Below are 21,564 nucleotides of genomic sequence, written 5' to 3' on the forward strand. Positions count from 1 at the left end.
TTCTACTGCCTCCCTCTCCCCTCCCCCTCTCTCTCCAAACAATGGTCTTCATTGCAGCACAATGTGTTACTTTTCTGTACTAGACATGACCCCCCTGAATTTTTTTTTTTAAACGTTTTGCATCATAACAAAGGCAAAGCCGACATTGTGGCTTTACTTTGTCATTGCATTTGGTCTCTTGTGATCAACTGCAGCTGGCATGAGTTTGTATGGCATTGTCCCATTTCAGACCTTATCGGCAATATATATATTTTTACGCCAAACAAATCATATGTCAATGTTGCCTTAAAGGAGCAAGTGCTGAGCATCCCACCTGACACACTGATGCACGCATAGTCCATCCTGCAGAAAGAATGGGGCCCCGGGGCCACTCTGGCAGCGGGTGCAGCGTTCCGGGTCCTGGCAGGACCAGCAGCCGGGGGGGCACGCCTGGCACCGCCCGCCCCGGCCCGACCAACCCGGCGGGCATTTGGACACGCACGTTTGTTGCGGGCTCAGGAAACGACCTGTGAAAACCAAAGCGGGTGAAATGCTTGTAGATGCTTGAAATTGTTGCCATGTTTCTCATCAAGTCTGCTTACAAACGACGCCGACATTGTGTGTTTACTTTGCCATTGCGTTTCGTCTTTTGTGATTAACTGCAGATGGCATTAGTTTGTATGGCAACCTCACCCCCTACAGGTCACGCCCAAGAAGACAGGTGCACCTGAACGTGTTCTTCCCCTTCTCCAAAAGATGGCAGAATTACCCAATTTCCCAGTCTTCTTCTCAACTCCTCCCAGGTTCTCCCAATAATAATAATAATAATAATAATTTCCTTGTATTGTCATTCTGTGTAACAATGTACACAGAACGAAATGTCGATTGCATCTGACCCGATGCAGCCGCAGCCAAGAGAGGGGGCGCCGACCACTTTTTAAGTCTTAGGAATGACTCGGCCGGGGCGCGAACCCGAACCTCCCAGTCTCAAAGCGGGCGCCTTACCATCTAGGCTACTGAGCTGGTTGTAGCGAGCCGATGCAGCCGCAGCCAACAGAGGGCGCCGCCGACCACTTTTTAAGTCTTAGGAATGACTCGGCCGGGGCGCGAACCCGAACCTCCCAGTCTCAATCAGCCAACCCTTACTATAAATACTTGAGTCTCCGGTTCCACATTGCTGAGTCGTCTTTCCTGACGACAAGCTTCTCTTCCCAAGAGCTTCTTCATCAGCCGTCTTCTTCAAGATACTCTCAAATCTTCTTCACAAAACATTCGCCACCCCAAGACTCCCTCTCAGGTTTCCCTCTAAATGTTCTCCTCCTCAGAAGTCCTGGACTTGCTTCTTCAGTTCCATCCTCGTCCTAGACCTTCTTCACCTGGCGTTTTCTTCAAGGTATTCTCAAATCATCTTTTCAAGACCTTCACTACCCCAGAACCATCTTCCCAAGTTTATCTCCCAAGTCTTTCCTCTTTGTGCCAAGACCTTCCTCAACAGGCATCTTCTTCAAGATACTCTCAAATCCTCTTCACAAAACATTCGCCACCCCAAGACCCCCTTTCAGGTTTTCCTCTACATGTCCCCCTTCTCAGTAGTCCTGGACTTGCTTCTTCAGTTCCATCCTCGTCCAAGACCTTCTTCACCAGGCGTTTTCTTCAAGGTACTCTCAAATCATCTTTTCAAGACCTTCACCACCCCAGGACCATCTTCCCAAGTTTATCTCCCAAGTCTTTCCTCTGTGTGCCAAGAACTTCCTCAACAGGCATCTTCTTCAAGGTACTCCCAAATAATTTTAGAGAGACCTCCTCTCAAGTCTCCCTCTAAATTTTCCACTTCTCAGTAGACTTTATTCTTCAGTTCCATCCTCGTCCCAAGACCTTCTTCACCAGGTGTTTTCTTCAAGGTCCTCTTAAATCTTCCCTTCAAGAAAGACCTTCACCACCCCAAACCACCTTTCCAAGTTTCTCTCCCAAGTCTCCCCTCCTAAGGAGTCCCCTCCTCATCCCAAGACCCTCTTCACCAGGCATTTTCTTCAAGGTAGTCCCAAATCTTCTTTTCAAGGTCTTCACCACCCCATACCACCTTCCCAAGTTTCTCTCCCAAGTCTCCCCTCCTCAGAAGTCCCTTCCTCGTCCCAAGACCCTCTTCACCAGGGGTTTTCTTCAAGGTAGTCCCAAATCTTCTTTTCAAGGTCTTCACCACCCCCAAACCACCTTTCCCGGTTTCTCTCCCAAGTCTCCCCTCCTCAGAAGTCCCTTCCTCGTCCCAAGACCCTCTTCACCAGGGGTTTTCTTCAAGGTAGTCCCAAATCTTCTTTTCAAGGTCTTCACCACCCCCAAAACCACCTTCCCAGGTTTCTCTCCCAAGTCTCCCCTCCTCAGAAGTCCCTTCCTCGTCCCAAGACCCTCTTCAACAGGGCTTTTCTTCAAGGTAGTCCCGAATCTTCTTTTCAAGGTCTTCACCACTCCAAGACCACCTTCCCAAGTTTCTATCCTAAGTCTCCCCTCCTAAGGAGTCCCCTCCTCATCCCAAGACCCTCTTCACCAGGCATTTTCTTCAAGGTAGTCCCAAATCTTCTTTTCAAAGCCTTCACCACCCCAAGACCACCTTTCCCGGTTTCTCTCCCAAGTCTCCCCTCCTCAGAAGTCCATTCCTCGTCCCAAGACCCTCTTCACCAGGGGTTTTCTTCAAGGTAGTCCCAAATCTTCTTTTCAAGGTCTTCACCACCCCTAAACCACCTTCCCAGCTTTCTCTCCCAAGTCTCCCCTCCTAAGGAGTCCCCTCCTCATCCCAAGACCCTCTTCACCAGGCATTTTCTTCAAGGTAGTCCCAAATCTTCTTTTCAAGGTCTTTACCACCCCAAAACCACCTTTCCCGGTTTCTCTTCCAAGCCTCCCCTCAGTGTCCCAAGACCTTCCTTAACCGGCATCTTCTTCAAGGTACTCCCAAATCTTCTTTTCAAGTCTCTCGCCAACCCCAAGACCCCTTAAAACTAAGGAGGGGTCCTTAGCAGTCCCGGTTTCAGTCTCCCTTCTCTTAAGTCATTTTATTTTTGTTGTTGTTGTTGTCGGGGTTCGATCACATCCCTTTTTAGATCCTGCGGGTCCTGCGTTTGGGTCCGTCCGACAAAACTATGAAATGTGTAATAATTACTGAATCAATTATGAACATATATCATGGGCCACACAAAAAAGGAGTGCTAAATTGTAATGAGAAGAACTTCCTGCAACTGAAAATTTAAGCTACCGTAAATTCCGGACTATAGAGCGCACCTGATTATAAGCCGCACCCGCCACATTTTAAGAGGAAAACCGATTTTGTACTTACACAAGCCGCACCTGTATATAAGCCGCATGCGCCCACATTAAAAAAATGTAACACAAACAGAAAATTAACCCAAACCCGACATTAAGTCCCGCGATTGAAACTAAATGTCCTTCATTAAAGTACACAGTCCAAAAATCACAGCCGGCAAAATGAAAGGAAAATGATACCAGTACTTAAGGTTTGATGCAGACCTGCAGAGTCCAGGTCCCGTTGAAAGTAACCCAAGGAAAAAAGTGCATATTTCCAAAGGTAAGGGTGGGAAAAATATATATCCACTATTGTCCGCCGCGTCCACAAATAGGTCTCACCTTTACCCCACTTCCCGTCACCCCGCGTTTGTTCCGCCCCTCCTTTTTCATTCGCCCGTGCAAAACATATCAGAATAAGTGTCTCAAATGAATACATTACAAAAATATACAGTTGCCAATACATATTATACATGGTTACACGTATTTACAAAGAAAGACGGTACACCGAGAGAGTTTTCAAAGCTTTAATAATACCGTAAATTCCGGACTACAAGCCGCTAGTTTTTTCCCAAACCTTCAACTCTGCGGCTTATTCAGTGATGCGGCCAATTTATGTCATTTTTCTAACAGCCGCCAGCGGCGCTCGAGTACAAAAGGTAAGATTTAGACGGGTGGAATATATGCGCCGAGGAAGACTGCAACTTCTTAGCTTGTGCACAAATTAATTTAGCGCAGACATATCCTCATCATGCGACGTAGCTTTCAAGCTAAAATCAAACGAGCAGGAAACAGAGCTATTGCATGTAAACTTCACTTTGAGAGCGTGTTGCTAGCGTGTATTTGAATAAGGGAGCGTGGGACGACGTCTATATGGCAAAGTCTCTTTCCCATACTGGGGAAGACGACTTTGATGACGTCAGTTATAAGGAGGAAGATGAGGACGGTTTACCGTGGTTTCTACATGTACGGTATGATTTTTTTAGCAGACCGTTTACAGTGTTGCGAGCGTGTTGCTAGTAGCGTGTTGCTACCCTTCACAGGCACGGTTTGGGATGAAAGTTATATTATTATTATTAAAGCTTTGAAAACTCTCTCGGTGTACCGTCTTTCTTTGTAAATATGTGTAACCATGTATAATATGTATTTGCACCAGTATATTTTTGTAAAGTGTTTATTTGAGACACTTATTCTGATATGTTTTGCAAATTAAAAAAGAGGGGCGGAGCAAACGCGGGCTGACGGGAAGTGGGGTAAAGGTGAGTGAGACCTGTTGTCGCGGCGAACAATAGTGGATATATATTTTTCCCCACCCTTACCTTTGGAAATATGGACTTTTTTTCCTTGGATTAGTTTCAACGGGTACCCGGACTCTGCAGGTTTGCATCAAACCTTAAGAACCGGTATCATTTTCTGTTCATTTCGCCGGCTGTGGCTTTTTGGACTTTGTACTTTATTTTCAGTTACAATCGCGGGACTCAAATTCGGGATTGGGTTAATTTTGTGATTGTGTTACATATCTAAATGTGGGCGCATGTGGCTTATATACAGGTGCAGCTTGTGTATGTACAAAATCGGTTTTCCTCTTAAAATGTGGTGGGTGTGGCTTATAATCAGGTGCGCTCTATAGCCTGGAATTTACGGTAATAATATAACTTTCATCCCAAATGATACCTGTGACAGGGCAGTTAATAGTAGCAACACGCTCGCAACACAGTAAACGGGTCTGTTCTAAAAACATACCCTACTTGTAAAAATCCTTCTTTATCGGACTGCTCGATTGCTTTTAGCTTGAAAGTTGCGTCATGTGCCTTTCTTTTTGCATTTTGCATGATGAGGATATGTTTATGCTAATTTAATTTATGCACAAGCCAAGAAGTTGCAGTCTTCTTCTGCACATATATTCCAGCGGTCTAAATCTTACCTTTTGTTACCGAGCGCGAAAATGACATAAATTGGCCGCATCACTGAATAAGCCGCAGGGTTGAAAGTTTAGGAAAAAAGTAGCGGCTTATAGTCCGGAATTTACAGTACATATTACTGTCATTATTACCTGAATACCTATAGGGGGAGACATTTGTCTCAAAAACTAATTTATTGGAGATTAACTCAGGATCTTAAAATTATATGTCTTGATAAATGCACATGCAAGATAAAAAAATCGGATATATTTGTGGATCTGGAAAGTACAGGATTGGCAACTTTTAAAGGTACTGGAAAAATTGGAAATTTTTTCTTTAAAAGTCCTTAAAAAGTGCTTGAATTCAGGCCTGGAAAAGGGTCTTAAAAGTCTGTTACCTTTTGTACATTTTGTACACTGGTCCTTGTTTTTCCCGGAGCAGGATTCGCAGGATGGATGGCAAGCCGCACACTGGCCGTCATCTGCCAAAGCAAAAAATATTTAAAGGTACAGTGTGTATTATATAGCGACCCCTAGTGGTGTAGAAATACTTCTTTTAAATAAGGGGTGTCATTTTAGCTCAGGGGCCACCCATGTTAGCCGCTAGCTAGTTTTAATACTAGTTGCTGCGGGTTCGTCCTTCCACAGCGACTCATGCCAGGAAACATCGACGAGTGCAGAAATTAAGGTGGTTTTTTTCCGCTTTTTTCTTCTCTAGCCACTTAGGTTAGCCACTTAGCGTCAGGCTATGGATTATTTATAGCTAATTTTAGCTACTCCTGCGTTTTTCTTCAGTGTCACTCGCCTTCCACAGCTCGTAATGCAAGAAGACGACACCAAATCCTGTGATTTCGAAAGATTGCACTTTCCCCCCCTGTTTCCTTCTCTAGCCACTTCGGTTAGCCACTTAGCGACAGGCTATGGATTATCTCTGGCTAATTTTAGCTACTCCTGCGTTTTTCTTCAGTGTCACTCGCCTTCCACAGCTCGTAATGCAAGAAGACGACACCAAATCCTGTGATTTCGACAGTTTCCACTTTCCCCCCTGTTTCCTTCTCTAGCCACTTGGCTGCAGGCTATTGCTCGCAGCTAGCCTTGACTTGACCTATAATTTCTTATAATTCGAAGACTTTGGAAAGAGCACCCAATGCTAAATTCGTCCAGGATCCGTGCAATGGCTCCTCTCACCGTCACGAAACGTCGACAGGGGGCAGAAGTCGATGTCTGTGACGCATTTTCCGTCTTTTAGCGCTTTCCCGTCCGCGCACGATACGCAATCTCGGTCCCCGGGCCCGTCGCATCGAGAGCAGTCGGCGTAGCATTCCTCGCAGTCGTTGGTGTCCTCGTCGGCGTAGGATCCCTCGGGGCATTCAGAGACACACTTTCCCTCTGGGGGAATGGAAATGAAATAGGTGACATTCGCATGCCAGGCCACTAGGGGGAGCTGTCAGTTTCTTAACGCTTATTTTGCCTTTCTCAGGTAAAAATAAGCGTCTGGAGCTTACAATATTTTGTTGTGGGATACAATGTATTTTCAGCCCCTGGTTAAGGCATTTTCCCATTATTTTTTTTATATAAACAACAAATTATGTCGCATAACCAAAAAACGTCCAAAACTTGTGTTTTAGTACTTAAAACTTTGCAAGTTACGTCTCTTAAATGCTCATCTACTATTGGTCGACGTCACAGCCTTTTCTCCCTTTGTTTTGTTACGAATTTTCTGAAAAGAACTCAATTTATCGACCAAAAGGGTCCCAAAAGTGATGCTAAAGGGAGAAGCAAAAACGTGATAACCATGGAAACAGAGCTCGAGATAATGAACAGGAAGAAAACACATCGTTATCCAACAACTTGCCAATGGTAGCAGGCACCCCAGTGACATGAGCTAATTGTGTTAGCTACCAGAATTTGTGGATTGAATTAGTAATCCATTATTTCAGAACACATATTGCTGCAAATGGGGACCGTCGATCTATTCTCCTTTCTCCCTCCTGCTTTCTCCCTCTGTCTCTCCCTCTTTCTCCCCTTCTTTCTCTCTCTCTCTCTGTCCCTCTATTTTTCTTTTTATCTCTTTCTCTGTCTCTCTCTTTCTTTCTCATTCTGTGTGCCCCATTCACGCTCTGTGAGTTCTTTATAACCCCACCCTCTTCTCTCTCCATATTTCTCCCCTTCCTTCTCTTTCTTAGTACCTCCCTCTTTCTCTCTCTGTCTCCTTTTCTTTTTCTGTCTCCCTCTCTTTCTCTCTCTCCCTCTTTCCCTCTTTCTACCTTCTTTCTCTTTCTGTTTCCCTTTTTCTCTCTCTTTCTCCCTCTCTTTCTCTCTCCCTCCCTCGCTCTCACTCTCTCTGTCTGCCCGATTTTAAGAAGCTTGTCCTCTCTTCTCCCTCTCTTTCTCTCTCCCTCTCTTTCTTTCTCTCTTTCTCCCTCCTTCTCACACTCTCTGTCCGCCCAGTTCAGTCTATGAGAAATCTCAAGAACCCTACCCTCCTCTCTCTCCATCTCTTCCTTTTTCTCCCCTACTTTCTCTCTCTCTTTTTCCCTCCCCCTCTTTCTCATTTTCTCTTTCTCCCTCTCATTTTTCCTCACCCTCCTGCTTTACTTTTCTTTTTCCCACTTATCCCCTTCATTCTTTGACTATCTCCCATCCTTTCTTTCTTTCTTCCTCTCTTTCTCTTTATTTCTCCATCTTTTTATCTGTCTTTCCTGCTTACACTCTTTCTATCCGCCCAGTTCACTCCCTGGGAAATCTCACAAACCCTGTCCTCCTCTCCCTCTCACTCTCTTTCTCCATCTTTCTCTCTCTCCCTCACTCTCTCACTTTATCCCCCCTTTTTTCCTCTTTATTTCTCTCTCCCCACTCACTCTCTCTCTCTGTCCGCCCTTGCCCTGTTGACTCCCTGGGAAATCTCACGAACCCTGTCCTCCTCTCCCTCTCCCTCTCTTTCTCCATCTTTCTCTCTCTCCCTCACTCTCTCACTTTATCCCCCCCTTTTTCCTCTTTATTTCTCTCTCTCTTTCCCTCTTTCCCCACTCACTCTCTCTCTCTGTCCGCCCTTGCCCTGTTGACTCCCTGGGAAATCTCACGAACCCTGTCCTCCTCTCCCTCTTTCACTTCTCTTTCCCTCCCGCTTTCTCCCTCTCATTTTTTTCTCACCCTTCTGCTTTACCTTTCTCTTTCCCTAATTACCCCCTTCTTTCTCTCACTTTATTCCCCCCCTCTTTTTCTCTTTATTTCTCTCTCTCTCTCTCTCTCTCTCTCTCCCACACTCACACTCTCTCTGTCCGCCCAGTTCACTCTCTGAGAAATCTCCAGAACCCACACACCCTCAAACCATTTTCCCCTCGGATCTACACAATTCACACAGGTCAGCCATTTTTAACTCCAAAACGGAGAATTCCTCCAGCAGGGGGCAGCTTTTCCCGCTCTAATTAGAAAATGGACGAGAGAGGGCCGTTTACCAGAGAGGAAGAGATCGCTCTCGCACCAGTAGCACTCGTGTTGGTCGCAACTAACGCAGTTGTCTTCGCACGGGACGCAGGACATTTCTTCGTCCACGTTATACGTTTTGGCCGGGCAGTTTTTGTAGCAGCCGTCCTGGAAGCTGCGCACAAAATGGAGGCCGCTCAAAAAAAGCTTAAAAACCGAGAAGAAAGTGAAATGGTGCGAGGCTTACTTGTAAAACCCTTCTTTGCAGGACAGGCAATGTCTGGGGTTATCTGTTGGAAGCAGAGAAGCTAGCTCGGTTTTCATTTTTAAAGAGAAGGGGAACAAAATGGAGAGCGGCCACTTCGGTATGGATCAGAAAATAATTTTAGCAATGCTCGCTGGAGAAAAAAGAAAAAAAAAGGAAAAAAAGAAAAAGGAGTGTGCCTTTGCAGCGAAAAATGGAGTAAAAGAATAAGTAACTACACAATACCACAATCCCGGTGCTGGATCCGGAAGATTTCGCATCAAACTGGTAGCATTGAGTTGTTAGCATGTATCAAGTAAGATGGATTTGTTATTTTGAACCTGGTTTTAGTAATAACATAGTAATAACACTGTTATTACACTGTGTCATAACATTTTGAAGGGCTCGTTCGTTTCATTGGGTCACCACGGGATCCAGGGAAGTTTAGCCAAGGGATGCTAACGAGTGGATAACTTGTTATTATGTAAGTGTTAACGAAACACGTTAGCATGTATTTGTTAGCATATTTTTTAGCATAATTTGTTAGCATGTAACTGTTAGCAGAAATTGTTAACATGTAGCCATTAGCATATTCCGTTAGCCGTTAGCTTAAATCGTTAACATGAAGCTGTTGGCATGACTCTTTAGCATGTAACGGATAACATGATTTGTTAGCATGAAGCAGTTAGCAACATGCGTAAGTATGTAGCCGTTGGCATGTAGCTGTTATCATGAGTTGTTAACGTGACACGTTAGCATGTATTCGTTAGCATATTATTTTTAGCATAATTTGTTAGCATGTAGCTGTTAGCATGTATTCATTAGCATATTTTGTTAGCATGTAGCTGTTAGAGTGTTGCCGTTAGCTTAAATCGTTAGCATGAAGCTGTTGGCATGACTCTTTAGCATGTAATGGATAACATGATTTGTTAGCATGAAGCAGTTAGCAACATGCGTAAGTATGTAGCCGTTGGCATGTAGCTGTTAGCATGAGTTGTTAACGTGACACATTAGCTTGTATTCGTTAGCATATTATTTTTAGCATAATTTGTTAGCATGTAGCTGTTAGCATGTATTCATTAGCATATTTTGTTAGCATGTAGCTGTTAGAGTGTAGCCGTTAGCTTAAATCGTTAGCATGAAGCTGTTGGCATGACTCTTTAGTATGTAATGGTTAACATGATTTGTTAGCATAAAGCAGTTAGCAACATGCGTTAGTATGTAGCCGTTGGCATGTAGCTGTTAGCATGAGTGTTTAACGTGACACGTTAGCATGTATTCGTTAGCATATTATTTTTAGCATAATTTGTTAGCATGTAGCTGTTAGCATGTATGGATTAGCATATTTTGTTAGCATGTAGCTGTTAGAATGTAGCCGTTAGCTTAAATCGTTAGCATGAAGCTGTTGGCATGACTCTTTAGCATGTAATGGATAACATGATTTGTTAGCATGAAGCAGTTAGCATCATGCGTTAGTATGTAGCCGTTGGCATGTAGCTGTTAGCATGAGTTGTTAACGTGACACGTTACCATGTATTTGTTAGCATTTTTTTTAGCATAATTTGTTAGCATGTAGCTGTTAGCATGTATTCATTAGCATATTTTGTTAGCATGTAGCCGTTGCATGTAGCCGTTAACTTAAATCGTTAGCATAAAACTGTTGGCATGACTCTTTAGCATGTAATGGATAACATGATTTGTTAGCATGAAGCAGTTAGCAACATGCGTTAGTATGTAGCCGTTGGCATGTAGCTGTTAGCATGAGTTGTTAACGTGACACGTTAGCATGTATTTGTGAGCATAATTTGTTATACTTTTGTTGTATTCTGAAAGTAGATTGTTTGTTGTATATCTGTAGTATTTTCATAGTATTATTGTATCATTACAGTAGTTTTATGCAGGTAGGCGCTATTGGTGTGTGAGTGTGTGTGTGAATGGGTAAGTGTGAAGCACATTGTAAAGCGCTTTAGGAGGTCTTCGTTGACTTGAAAAGCGCTATATAAATGCAGACCATTTACCATTTATCCTAATTTGTTAGCATGTAGCTGTTAGCACATTTCGTTCCCATAAAGCCGTTATTTTAAATCGTTAGCATGAAGCTGTTAGCATGACTCGTAAACATGTAGCAGTTGGCATAATTAAATATGTAGCTGTTAGCATGTAGCCGTTAGCATCAATATTTAGCATGTAATGTTAGCATAATTCTTAGCATGAAGCAGTCAGCATTGAGCCGTTAGCATGACTTGTTAGCACGTTGCCGTTAGCACAACGCGTTAGTATGCAGATGTTGGCCTGTAGCTGTTAGCATGACTTGTTTACGTGACACATTAGCATGTATTTGTTAGCATAATTTGTTATCATAATTCGTTAGCATGTAGCTGTTAACTCGTAAACATGTAGCAGTTAGCATAATTACTTATGTAGCGGTTAGCATGTACCCGTTAGCATAACTTTTTTAGCAGATCGTGGTTAGCATTATTTGTTAGCATGAATAATAAAATATAGATACTGAGTTAAATAAAATTGTAAAAGGAAAAAAACGTTGTTATTCTAAATGATGAGACATGTAATAATAGCTAAAATATAAAATCAGTAGCATTATTTTGGTAGAAAAAGTAAAAAAAAAGAAATAAAATGTATTATTCCCATTAAAAACTAGTAAATTTGGAATAATAGTAAGTTTAATGTTTTTAAGAATAAGTAAACAAAAAATAAAGATAATCGTTTGACTTGGAATAATAACTAAAATTATTTAAAAAGAAAAAGTTTTGTTCTTATTCAAATATAAACAATAATGACATTTGGAATAACGACTAAATATACAAAATATCCCAAAATTTTAGTAATAATTAAAACATTTAAAAAAATATTTAGAAAATAATAGATTGCGTTTTTACTAAAAATAATCACGAAATTTGGAATTATAGCTAAGTTATAAATAAAATGCTATAAAATAATTCAGTATAAAAGTAAATAAAAATACCATTTAAAATTTAAAAATATGATTTTGTTTTGGAGAAATAGGTAAATTATAAATAAAGCGAGCAATTGTTTGAATAATTAAAATAAAATGAAAACTATGTATGTGTTTTATCGTAGTATAGAAAAGAGCTAACATATTTTAATTGAAAATAATGTAAACGTGCGGTTTTGTTGTTCTTTAAAAATAAAAGCAGTCCATCATAACGTTTGGTGTGATCGCTAAAAACGCGTTAACTCTCACATAGAACACACTTCCTGCAGCCCTCCTCGCACGCCTGGCAGTCGCTGTAATCCGGATCCTCCACTTCCCCTGAAAAAAAACCCGAACCGGAAATGGTTTTATTTTGTAAGCAGGAAGCCGATCGACGTTTCCGCGACTCCTCTTACCTTCTCCGCACTCCAGCTTTACACAAACGCCGTCTTCTACGTAGTAGGAGTCGTTGCAGGCGAGGCAGTGGGCGGAGCTTGTGCAGATCCTGCAAGGGGGCGGGCATGCCTCGCAGCGCCCCCCCTCGGCGTGGAAGAAGAATTCCGGGCAGGCGTCCACGCAGCGGCCTTGGTGGAGGTAACGCTCCATCGAGAATTTATCTGCCGGGATTGCGGTGGTTTGCAGGGGCGTAACGAGCCCGTTTCGGCACCCCCCAGAAATGATAGCGTTTCAAAAACTCTACAGAAATACTACAAAAATACTACTATAGAAATGCTACAAAAATACTACTGCAGAAATACTGCGAAGTATTACAAAAGTACGACTACAGTAGTACTATTAATACATAAATACTAGAGGAATAGCACTATTGGAATACTACAGAAATAATACCACTGACATACTAAAACAAAAATACTACAAAAATACAACTGCAGACATACTAGAGAAATACTACAAAAATACTACAGAAATACTACTGCAGAAATACTACAATGTAGTACAAACATACTACTACAGCATTATAGGAATACAACAAAAACACGTTAAAAGTACTGCAGAAATACCAAGAAAATCATACAGAAATACTTCAAAAATAGGACTGCAAAAATATTACGAAATACTACGACAGAAGTACTACAAAACTACTACAGAAATACTACAAAGTAGTTCAAAAGTATTACTACAGTAGTACTATGATATATAAATACTCGAGGAATAGCACTGTTGGAATACTACAGGAATAATGCCACTCACATACTGCAACAAAAAAATGACAGAAATACTCCTGCAGACATACTAGAGAAATACTATAAAAGTACTGCAGAATTACCCGAAAAAAATCATACAGAAATACTGCTGAAATACTACAAAATGCTACTACAGAAATACTACAAAGTAGTACTACAGTAGTACTATAATACATAAATACTAGAGGAACTATTGGAATACTCCAGAATAATACCACTGAAATACTACAGAAACACAACTGCAGACATACTAGAGAAATACTACAAAAATACTAGATAAATACTACAAAAATACTACTACAGAAGTACTACAAAAATTCTACGATAGAAGTACTACAAAAATACTACTGCGGGAACACTACAATGTAGTACAAAAGTACTTCTATAGTATTATAGGAATGCTACAGAAATAATACCACTGACATACTACAAAGAATATACTACTGCAGACATACTAGAGAGATACTTTAAAAGTACTCCCAAAATACTACTGCAGAAATACTACAAAATACACTTACAGAAATACTACAAAAATACTACTGCAGAAACACTACAAAGTAGTACAAAAGTACTACTACAGTAGTACTATAATACATAGATACTAGAGGAATGGCACTATTGGAATACTACATAAATAATACCACTGACATACTACAACAAAAATACTACAGAAATACTACTGCAGACATACTAGAAAAATATGATAAAAGTACTGCAGAAATACGACAAAAATCATACAGAAATACTACAAAATACTACTACAGAAGTACTACAAAAATACTACTGCAGAAACACTACAAGATAGGACAAAAGTACTACTACAGTAGGACTATAATACATAGATACTAGAGGAATAGCACTCTTGGAATACTACATAAATAATACCACTGACATAGTACAACAAAAATACTACAGAAATATTACTGCAGACATACTAGAAAAATATTATAAAAGTAGTACTATTGTAGAAATACTACAAGAGTAATACTACAGAAGTAGTACAATAGTACTATAATACATCAATACTATTACAGACGTACTACAAAAATACTACTATGGAAATATTACAAAAATAAATACCACTAAAACACTACAAAAGACTACTGAATACATACTACAGAAATACTATAAATGTCCTGCAGAAATACTAAAAAAGAACACTATTGAAAAACTGCAAAATTCCTAGAATGCAAATACTCAAACACAAATATAATAATACTAAAAAACGAAATCGCTAATTTAGTACTTGAAATAAAAACCTTATGTATTCTTTTGTTTTAATTCGTATCGTTTCGAAACACAGAGCCCTCTGCTGGCTGTAGTGAGCAGCGCACCCGCGAAATACAGCAAAAAGAGGAGGGCTCACCTTTATCGCAAGTAGTGCAGTTGTTAGGCCCCGCCTCCACGCAGGTAGCACAGGTGTGGTCACACAGGTGGCACCGCCCACCTGAGCCATATTTTCCCCGGGCGCACTCGGACAGGCAGCGGCCCTCGTCCAGAACTCTGTAACCAGGAGTAAAAGCGATTCAGACACTTCCTTTTTTCTACTGTCTTCTTCTCTAGCCACTCATTTGAGCTACTTGGCAGCAGGCCATGGCTGGAAAATAGGGACTGTTTGCTGCTCCTGCTTTGTCCTTTGGGTTCACTCGCAACTGCTCATGCAAGCCAATGTTTCAGAGTCCCAAGATTCAAGCATCAGGCTTTTTTCTCCACTTTTTCCTTCTCTAGCCACTTATTTTAGCCCCTTAACAGCAGGCTATGGCTCGCCTTCTACTTTGTCCTTTGGGGCCACTTCTCTTCCCCTGCTGCTCATGCAAGCGAATGTTTCAGAGTCCCAAGATTCAGGCATCTGTTTTTTGCCCCCACTCTTTCCTTCTCTAGCCACTTATTTTAGCCCCTTAGCTGCAGGCTATGGCTTGCCCCGAGCCGCCATAGTTATTGTTCGCTGCTTCTACTTTGTCCTTTGGGATCACTTCTCTTGCCCTGCTGCTCATGCAAGTGAATGTTGCAGAGTCCCGAGGATTTAGTAATCGGGCTATTTATCCCCACTGTTTCCTTCTCTAGCCACTCATTTTAGCCACCTATCATCAGGCTATGCCTCGCCACAAGCCGCTACGGTTATTATTCGCTGCTTCTACTCTGTCCTTCTCTTGCCCTGCTGCTCATGCAAGTGAATGTTACAGAGTCCTGAAGATTCAGGCATCAGTTTTTTCCACCACTGTTTCCTTATCTAGCCACACGTTTTAGCCACCTATCAGCAGGCTATGGCTTGCCACTAGCCGCTATCGTTATTGTCTGCTGCCTTACTTCGTTCTTTGAGGTCACTTCTCTTCCCCTGCTGCTCATGCAAGCAAATGTTGCAGAGAGTTTTTTTTCTCCCACTCTTTCCTTCTCTAGCCACTCACTTTGGCCACTTAGCAGAAGGCTATGACTCGCTGCTAGCTGTTTTAAATTATTGTTAGCTGCTACGGCGTTATTCTTCAGGGTCATTCCCTTTACGTGCTGGTCTTGCAAAAGAATGTCGCCAAGTCAAGTAATTTAAACATCTTCCACTTTTGTCTTTTGTTTCCTGCTCTAGCCACTCATGTTAGCAACTTAGCTGCAGGCAATGGTTCGCCACTAGCTACTATTATTATTGTCCTCTGCTTCGTCCTTGGGTGTGACTTGCCTTTGCCAGCGAGTAAACGTCACCCAGTTGGAATCGGGTATTTTTTTCACGTGGTTTCTATCTCTAGCCACTCTTCCACGGTTGGTCATGCAAACAGACATCCCAGAGTTCCAGGATTCAGGGTCCTGACCCGAATCAAATTCTGCTTTGCTCTTATAATCTTTCATTGGGGTTTTTAGTAGCTCCTCCTGCTAGCTGCTATGCTAAAGTTAGCCACCTACACCAGCTCTGACTAACTCCAGCTCTTTGCTCTTTTCAGCCGCTCCGGGTGTGTCCAGGATGCTTGGTCCTGAACCTAATGCAAGAAGATAAAGAAATGGGTTTGCTAATTTTGCCAAGTGGTATGTTTCGGACTCCCGGACTGTGTCTTCCTCCAATGCACTCGCTCCAGCTCCATTATAAGCTGCAATGCCCTCTAGTGGTGAGTTATTATACACGGTGACAAAAAACAAATGTTTGGAAGGTGAAAATTCCCACTTAATTGTCAAGACACTGTAACCCTAAAGAACTTAATTTAAACAGAAACTTACAATGAGTTTTTTTTTTGCACAATCATCACTTTTAAGCGCTTTTCAGCACTTTTAGCGTATCGATCCGAATCGGAGAGTCGAAGGTGGGGACAATGTTGTGCGTCTCAGCGTTTTCTGCAGTGATTCCGACTTACTGTGAGGTGCCGCAAGCCATGCAGTCCTGATGCCGGGGTCCGGCGCACTTGGAGCACGTCGGGTGGCACGGTAGGCAATTCCCGTCCTCCGCCTGGTATTCCCCTGTCATGCAAGGACCAAAAATGAATCATAATTTACATATTTTATTACCGTATAAGGCGCACCAGGTTATAGAGCGCACCCCCAAAAATAGCTTTTGGTCCTATATCTTCCGTACATAAGGCGCACCGGATTATAAGGCGCTACAATGGGAACGTGGACAAAACAGTCAGATGATTCAGTCCAACTGATTACCCCCTTAACATTCCCAAAGCTTGCAAAGAAGCAAATACGTGTCGTAGACACGTGCGGATGCGGTGTCCGTACGATGTCACTCAAATGCATCGTTCCAAATATCATTCAGAAGGTTAAAGTCTTGGGATTCAAGAAATGCCAACCATTCCTTAGTTTCTATTTTCTTTTTCGCTCGCAACTTTACTGTGCATATGACAATAAACACTTGGATTTGAGTTGAATTTAAAAAAAGACCCATCACAGAAACATCGATATCACTCTGAAACAAGATACTGGGAAAATATATAGCCGGAGTAGCTCACGGAAGTCGTTGCGTTCAATAATTATGTGCAACCATGGTCCTCTTTTATCCGTGAGTGTAATAAATCCAGGAGAGTAAAATATTTACAAATACAGAATGGTAAAACACGTTTTCTCCGTAGACAACCAAACTTGCTATTCACATTCATCTTTTTCGGCCAATCGCAGGCTTTGTTTTGCCCCTTTAGCCTATGCGAGCCTGTAAATGATAAAAAGGATCCGCCTCCTTTACCTCCGAATAACTTTAGCCAATAGTGATCGATTCAAATGATGATTGACACATTGGCTGGGAAATGAAACGCCGGCATATGTATCCCAGCATACATCGCGGACGACTTCGGGGGAAAATCGAGTCGGCGGCTGCTTGCCTTAGTTGCAAGACTTTGCGACTTAATATTGATCCATATATAAGGCGCACTGTATTATAAGGCGCATGGTCAGCTTTTGAAAAAAAATAAAGGCTTTTAGGTGCGCCTTATAGTGCGGAAAATATGGTAAAAGGACGATTACACGACGATTAATCATTAAATCATAAATTCATTTTCTGCATCAAATTGTTGTTGGTAATATACGGATTAAAGGGATAACCACAAACCTGTCTTTTTTCATTTTCTCCTTTTATACTTCCTTTTTTTCTTAACTTCTTTATACAACATCATCATTCGTCATATAATGCATCAAAGCAAGTGAGACGTTTGAGAGCCGGCTCTCTTTAATGAGTTGAGCCGAAAAATCCGGTTCTCTAAAAAAAGACGGACTTTTCACCACACAACTCGAGATCGGCGTGCAGATCAAAACTCGAACCGCGAGACCAAAACAACTATGGCGGACATGCCTGACGAAAAGTTTGGAGTGCGGTAAATCTTTGTTTAAAAAAAAATATAATAGGTTAATACAGTGGAACCTCGCAAGTTCGCGGTTCCACTTTTGCGGGTTCAGAGCTTTACGGGTCTAAAAAATATACCTTACCTTCTCAATAAAAGCATTTATTGACTTGAGCAAGCGCGAGCTTATGTCAACTGAGGACACGGTGTGGACACTCTTATTGTGAAGGGGAGGAGGAGGCCCTGACACAATGCTTAGTCATGGTGAGTTACCGCTTCGCTCACCCCCCTCCTTTAACTCCTCCCACCTCACCCCCTTCTTCTGTGGCGCTGTTTATCATGGAGGAACTCGGCGACGCGGCGTAAGTATATTCTCTTCTGTCACATTTCATCTCAAGTTTGACTTTATTATACCAAAAGCGAGCGGTTGTTTGTACTACCTAAACACTGCTAATTGTGTGTAATTTCGTGTATTTGTTTTAAAAGCTGATGCCGCTGGCTAAAGTATGTCGTTATTGTCAGAAGGTAGCTCTTTCGCTTTCATTCAAATGAACACAGACCATTTTTTGAACTGTTGTTTCCCAAAACGCTTCACAAACACTCATCAAATATCACATTTTCACTGTTTTTATTTTCAATATGTAACCGGTAGTGTTAACAAGCGAAATAAACTGCGATGGCTGCATGTGGTTGAGAGCGGTTAATACAATTATAGTTCGTAGTTCGTTCGTAGTGGTTTCGCCGCAGTCCCATTCCGTGTACATACAACATATTTTACAGTTTTTTTTTTGTTATAACTTGAATTTCACTCTCTCTACCCGTATTGTATATGGTGTACCGTATACAGGGGGGTATACTGTATACCCGTACACGTTTTTTTAAGCATTTTTGAAGGGGCGCCGCTACTTCGCGGATTTTCAGTTTTTGTGGGTGGTCTCGGTCCACATTACACGTGATAACCGAGGGATTACTGTAATAACCATTTTGTGTCAAAAAAGTTCTGTCCCGGGGACGCACGTCGATTTGAGGCTATGCATCCCCAGCAAAAAAATGCGTCTAGGACGCAGGGACGCCGGCAAACCAGAACACTGAACTAGCTAAACGTGTGCCCCCTGCCTCCTGTTGTGTTGATTTACAGCAGGAGACGCGAGCCAATCAAAACATGCAGACGCTGACCATCTGTGCAGGCCGTAGGGAGAACACATTCGCCCTCCTCCAGATCGCGGCTGCCCGAACAGCTGCTGCAGTTGGCCCGCTCCGGCCCAACACAGGTGAGACAGCTGGCGTCGCACCTGTAGGAGCACAAGAATGTAGATCTTAATGCCCGTTTATCGTAATTGGGACAACATCCGCCGGTGAAATAGGAAAATCTGCCAAGTAGCAGGCAAAAAAAGCAATCAGTGATCCAGCAGCTTTTGCTGTCTGCACTGTCCTTAAAGATCACACTCGAGGCGGCAGTGGCTCAGGAGGTAGAGCGCTCGTCTTGGGATCAAGAGATCGCAGTTCGAATCCCGGCTCCTCCGTGTTACATGTCGAAGTGTCCTTGGGTAAGACCCTGAACCCCTAATATACCCCCAATAAGCAGGTTAGCGCCTTACATGGCTGCACGGCCGCTATTGGGAAATGTGAAGCACATTGTAAAGCGCTTTGGGAAGTCTTGACTTGAAAAGCACTATATAAATGCAGACCATTTCCATCTTCTGCTGTTGGCACAGTCCTTAAAGATCCCACTCCTGATGAGAGTCAGTTGGGGTGATGGTCAAAGGGTGTAGGGTCCTCATGTCTATTAGCACCCTCTGGAGGATGGTGTCGTGCTGGAACAGTTTTTTTTAGGTGTTCCACAAGGTTCCATTCTGCACTGTTTGATGTTTTTATTGCATTTGCTATTAAATTCTCTAGAACATAAAAGTTCAGCTGGAAAAATGAAGGGAAAATGTAGGAAAGAAAGTACAATAATAATTGTAGGTTTGGATAACCCTAACTTAGGCAATCATTTGTCAGCTTTTGCTGTAGGCACAGTCCTTGAAGTCCCCACTCATTTGCTATTGGATTCTGCAGAACAAAAGGTTCAGATAGAAATTTGAAGGTTACTGTAAATGTAGTAAAGAAAGTAAAATAATCATTGTAGGTTAAGGTAACCCTAACCCAGGCAAGATTTAAGATCTTCTGCTGTTGGCACAGTCTTTAAAGTTCCCACTCCTGATGAGAGTCAGCTGGGGTAATGATCAACAGGTCCTTCAATCTGTCTGTATGTTAGCACCCTCTGGAGGACGGTGGCATGCTGGCTCTTAACGTTTTTTTTTGTGTTCTACAAGGTTCCATTCTGCACTCTTTGATGTTTTTATTGCAGTTGCTATTAAATTCTCCAGAACATAAAAGTTCAGCTAGAAAAATGAAGGAAAAATGTCGTAATGAAAGTACAATAATAACCCTAACTCAGGCAACACTTTGACAGCTTCTGCTGTAGGCACAGTCCTGAAAGTACCCACTCCTGGTTAAGGTCAGCAGGGGTAATCATCGACAGCTATGGGGTTTTCCAGTCTGTCTTCTGGAGGACAGTAGCGTGCTAGAACTTAACAGTTTTTTTTCAGGTGTTCCACAAGGTTCCATTCTCCGACCTCTAATGTTTTTATTTCTTTAGAACAAATTGTTCAGCTAGAAAATGACAGGGAAAATGTAGTAAAGAAAGTACAATAATAATTGTAGGTTTGGATAACCCTAACCAGGGTTGGGTAGGGTTACTTTACCTTGATTACTTTCAATTACTTTTGAATGACTCCAACCAAATATGCTAATAAAAGACAAAAGAAACTAAATATGAATAAAATGACTAAATTTTGTGCGGGCTTGGGGAGTAACGGAATACATGGAACGGCAAAAATGATGTTGGCAAGCTGTTTGGATTTATTTTCATTTTGTTCCTGTCGCATTTTATGTTCGTTTTGCCGAAGATCAAAGAGATCAAAGCCAGGAGAGAAAGTTTACCACGTGTTGTGAGTCATAATTTGTTTCATATCTAGTTTCTTTTGTCTTTTTTTAGCATATTTGGTATTGGAGTCATCCAAAAGTCATTGAAAGTAATCCAGTTAAAGTAACCCTGACCCTAACCCAGTTATCAAAGGGGTCAAGAATTATGCATGCAAGCAACGATTTGACGGCTTCTGCTGTTGGCACAGTCCTAAAATAACACTTCTCCTTATTAGTCAGGTGTGGGTCTACTGAGCCATCTGACTGTTGGCACCTTCTTGTTATAAATTATATGAATATGGTCACGTTAGTTTATAATTACGAAAAATGAGCACACGTTTTTTTAGCCAGTAAAATAAACCATTATCTTCGATACTCTTTAGGTACCGTGCTGTTTTCCTCCCAAAAGTCAGGGGAGTGCTGGGCTTAAATGTATCGCCCACGGCCAATCGCTTACCTCCTGCACGTCCCGCGCCCGTCGGCAATGTCCGGGTAATCGGCGAAAAAGCCCTCGCTGCAGGAGGAAACGCACCTCCACTCCTCGGCCAGGTAGCCGTCGGCACACTCGGTGCACGCCTCCACGCCGGCGCCTGATGAGGCAGAAAATTGAAAGATAAGAACCTGTTTCCCCAACGCTGGCCAACTTCCTTGCTCTTCAAAGTGGAACTTGAGGATCTGTGAAATTATTGGCAGGAACCGGATCAAAAAATGAAATTCTTAACTGTTGACTGCTACAGCTAGGCTAACAGCCCCCGAGGCATAGAATAAGTCACAATAAAACTGTTGGTTTAGCCAGATTCCGAGCAGGCAAACCAGGGCCTGCTAGAAGGCCTTGGGAAACGACACCA

The 21,564-nt window shown here is 42.3% G+C and overlaps 1 protein-coding gene and 1 long non-coding RNA gene across 2 annotated transcripts in view; both read right to left on the reverse strand.

The window, feature by feature from the left end:
• Positions 1–329: 329 nt before the first annotated feature.
• On the reverse strand, positions 330–6,548 carry LOC148350158 (uncharacterized). The gene is made up of 3 exons (XR_015847117.1): positions 6,359–6,548; positions 5,569–5,652; positions 330–506 (listed from the first exon to the last, which is right to left on the reverse strand). It is a non-coding gene; the product is annotated as an uncharacterized LOC148350158 (long non-coding RNA).
• Positions 6,549–6,906: 358 nt separating this feature from the next.
• LOC148350159 (proprotein convertase subtilisin/kexin type 5-like) overlaps positions 6,907–21,564 on the reverse strand; it is a 75,207-nt gene continuing 60,549 nt past the window's right edge. The window contains exons 19-28 of the mRNA XM_088319994.1: positions 21,174–21,306; positions 18,926–19,041; positions 16,331–16,433; positions 14,365–14,501; positions 12,210–12,410; positions 12,064–12,132; positions 8,844–8,886; positions 8,629–8,771; positions 8,441–8,517; positions 6,907–6,936 (exon numbers count right to left, since the gene is read on the reverse strand). Of these exons, the coding sequence (XP_088176120.1) occupies positions 6,907–6,936; positions 8,441–8,517; positions 8,629–8,771; positions 8,844–8,886; positions 12,064–12,132; positions 12,210–12,410; positions 14,365–14,501; positions 16,331–16,433; positions 18,926–19,041; positions 21,174–21,306 (1,052 nt within the window). The remainder of the gene's footprint in view (positions 6,937–8,440; positions 8,518–8,628; positions 8,772–8,843; positions 8,887–12,063; positions 12,133–12,209; positions 12,411–14,364; positions 14,502–16,330; positions 16,434–18,925; positions 19,042–21,173; positions 21,307–21,564) is intronic.

Source organism: Urocampus carinirostris, chromosome 16 (genome assembly GCF_059441175.1).
Source record: "Urocampus carinirostris isolate Australia breed hairy pipefish chromosome 16, RoL_Ucar_1.0, whole genome shotgun sequence".
NCBI lineage: Eukaryota > Metazoa > Chordata > Actinopteri > Syngnathiformes > Syngnathidae > Urocampus > Urocampus carinirostris.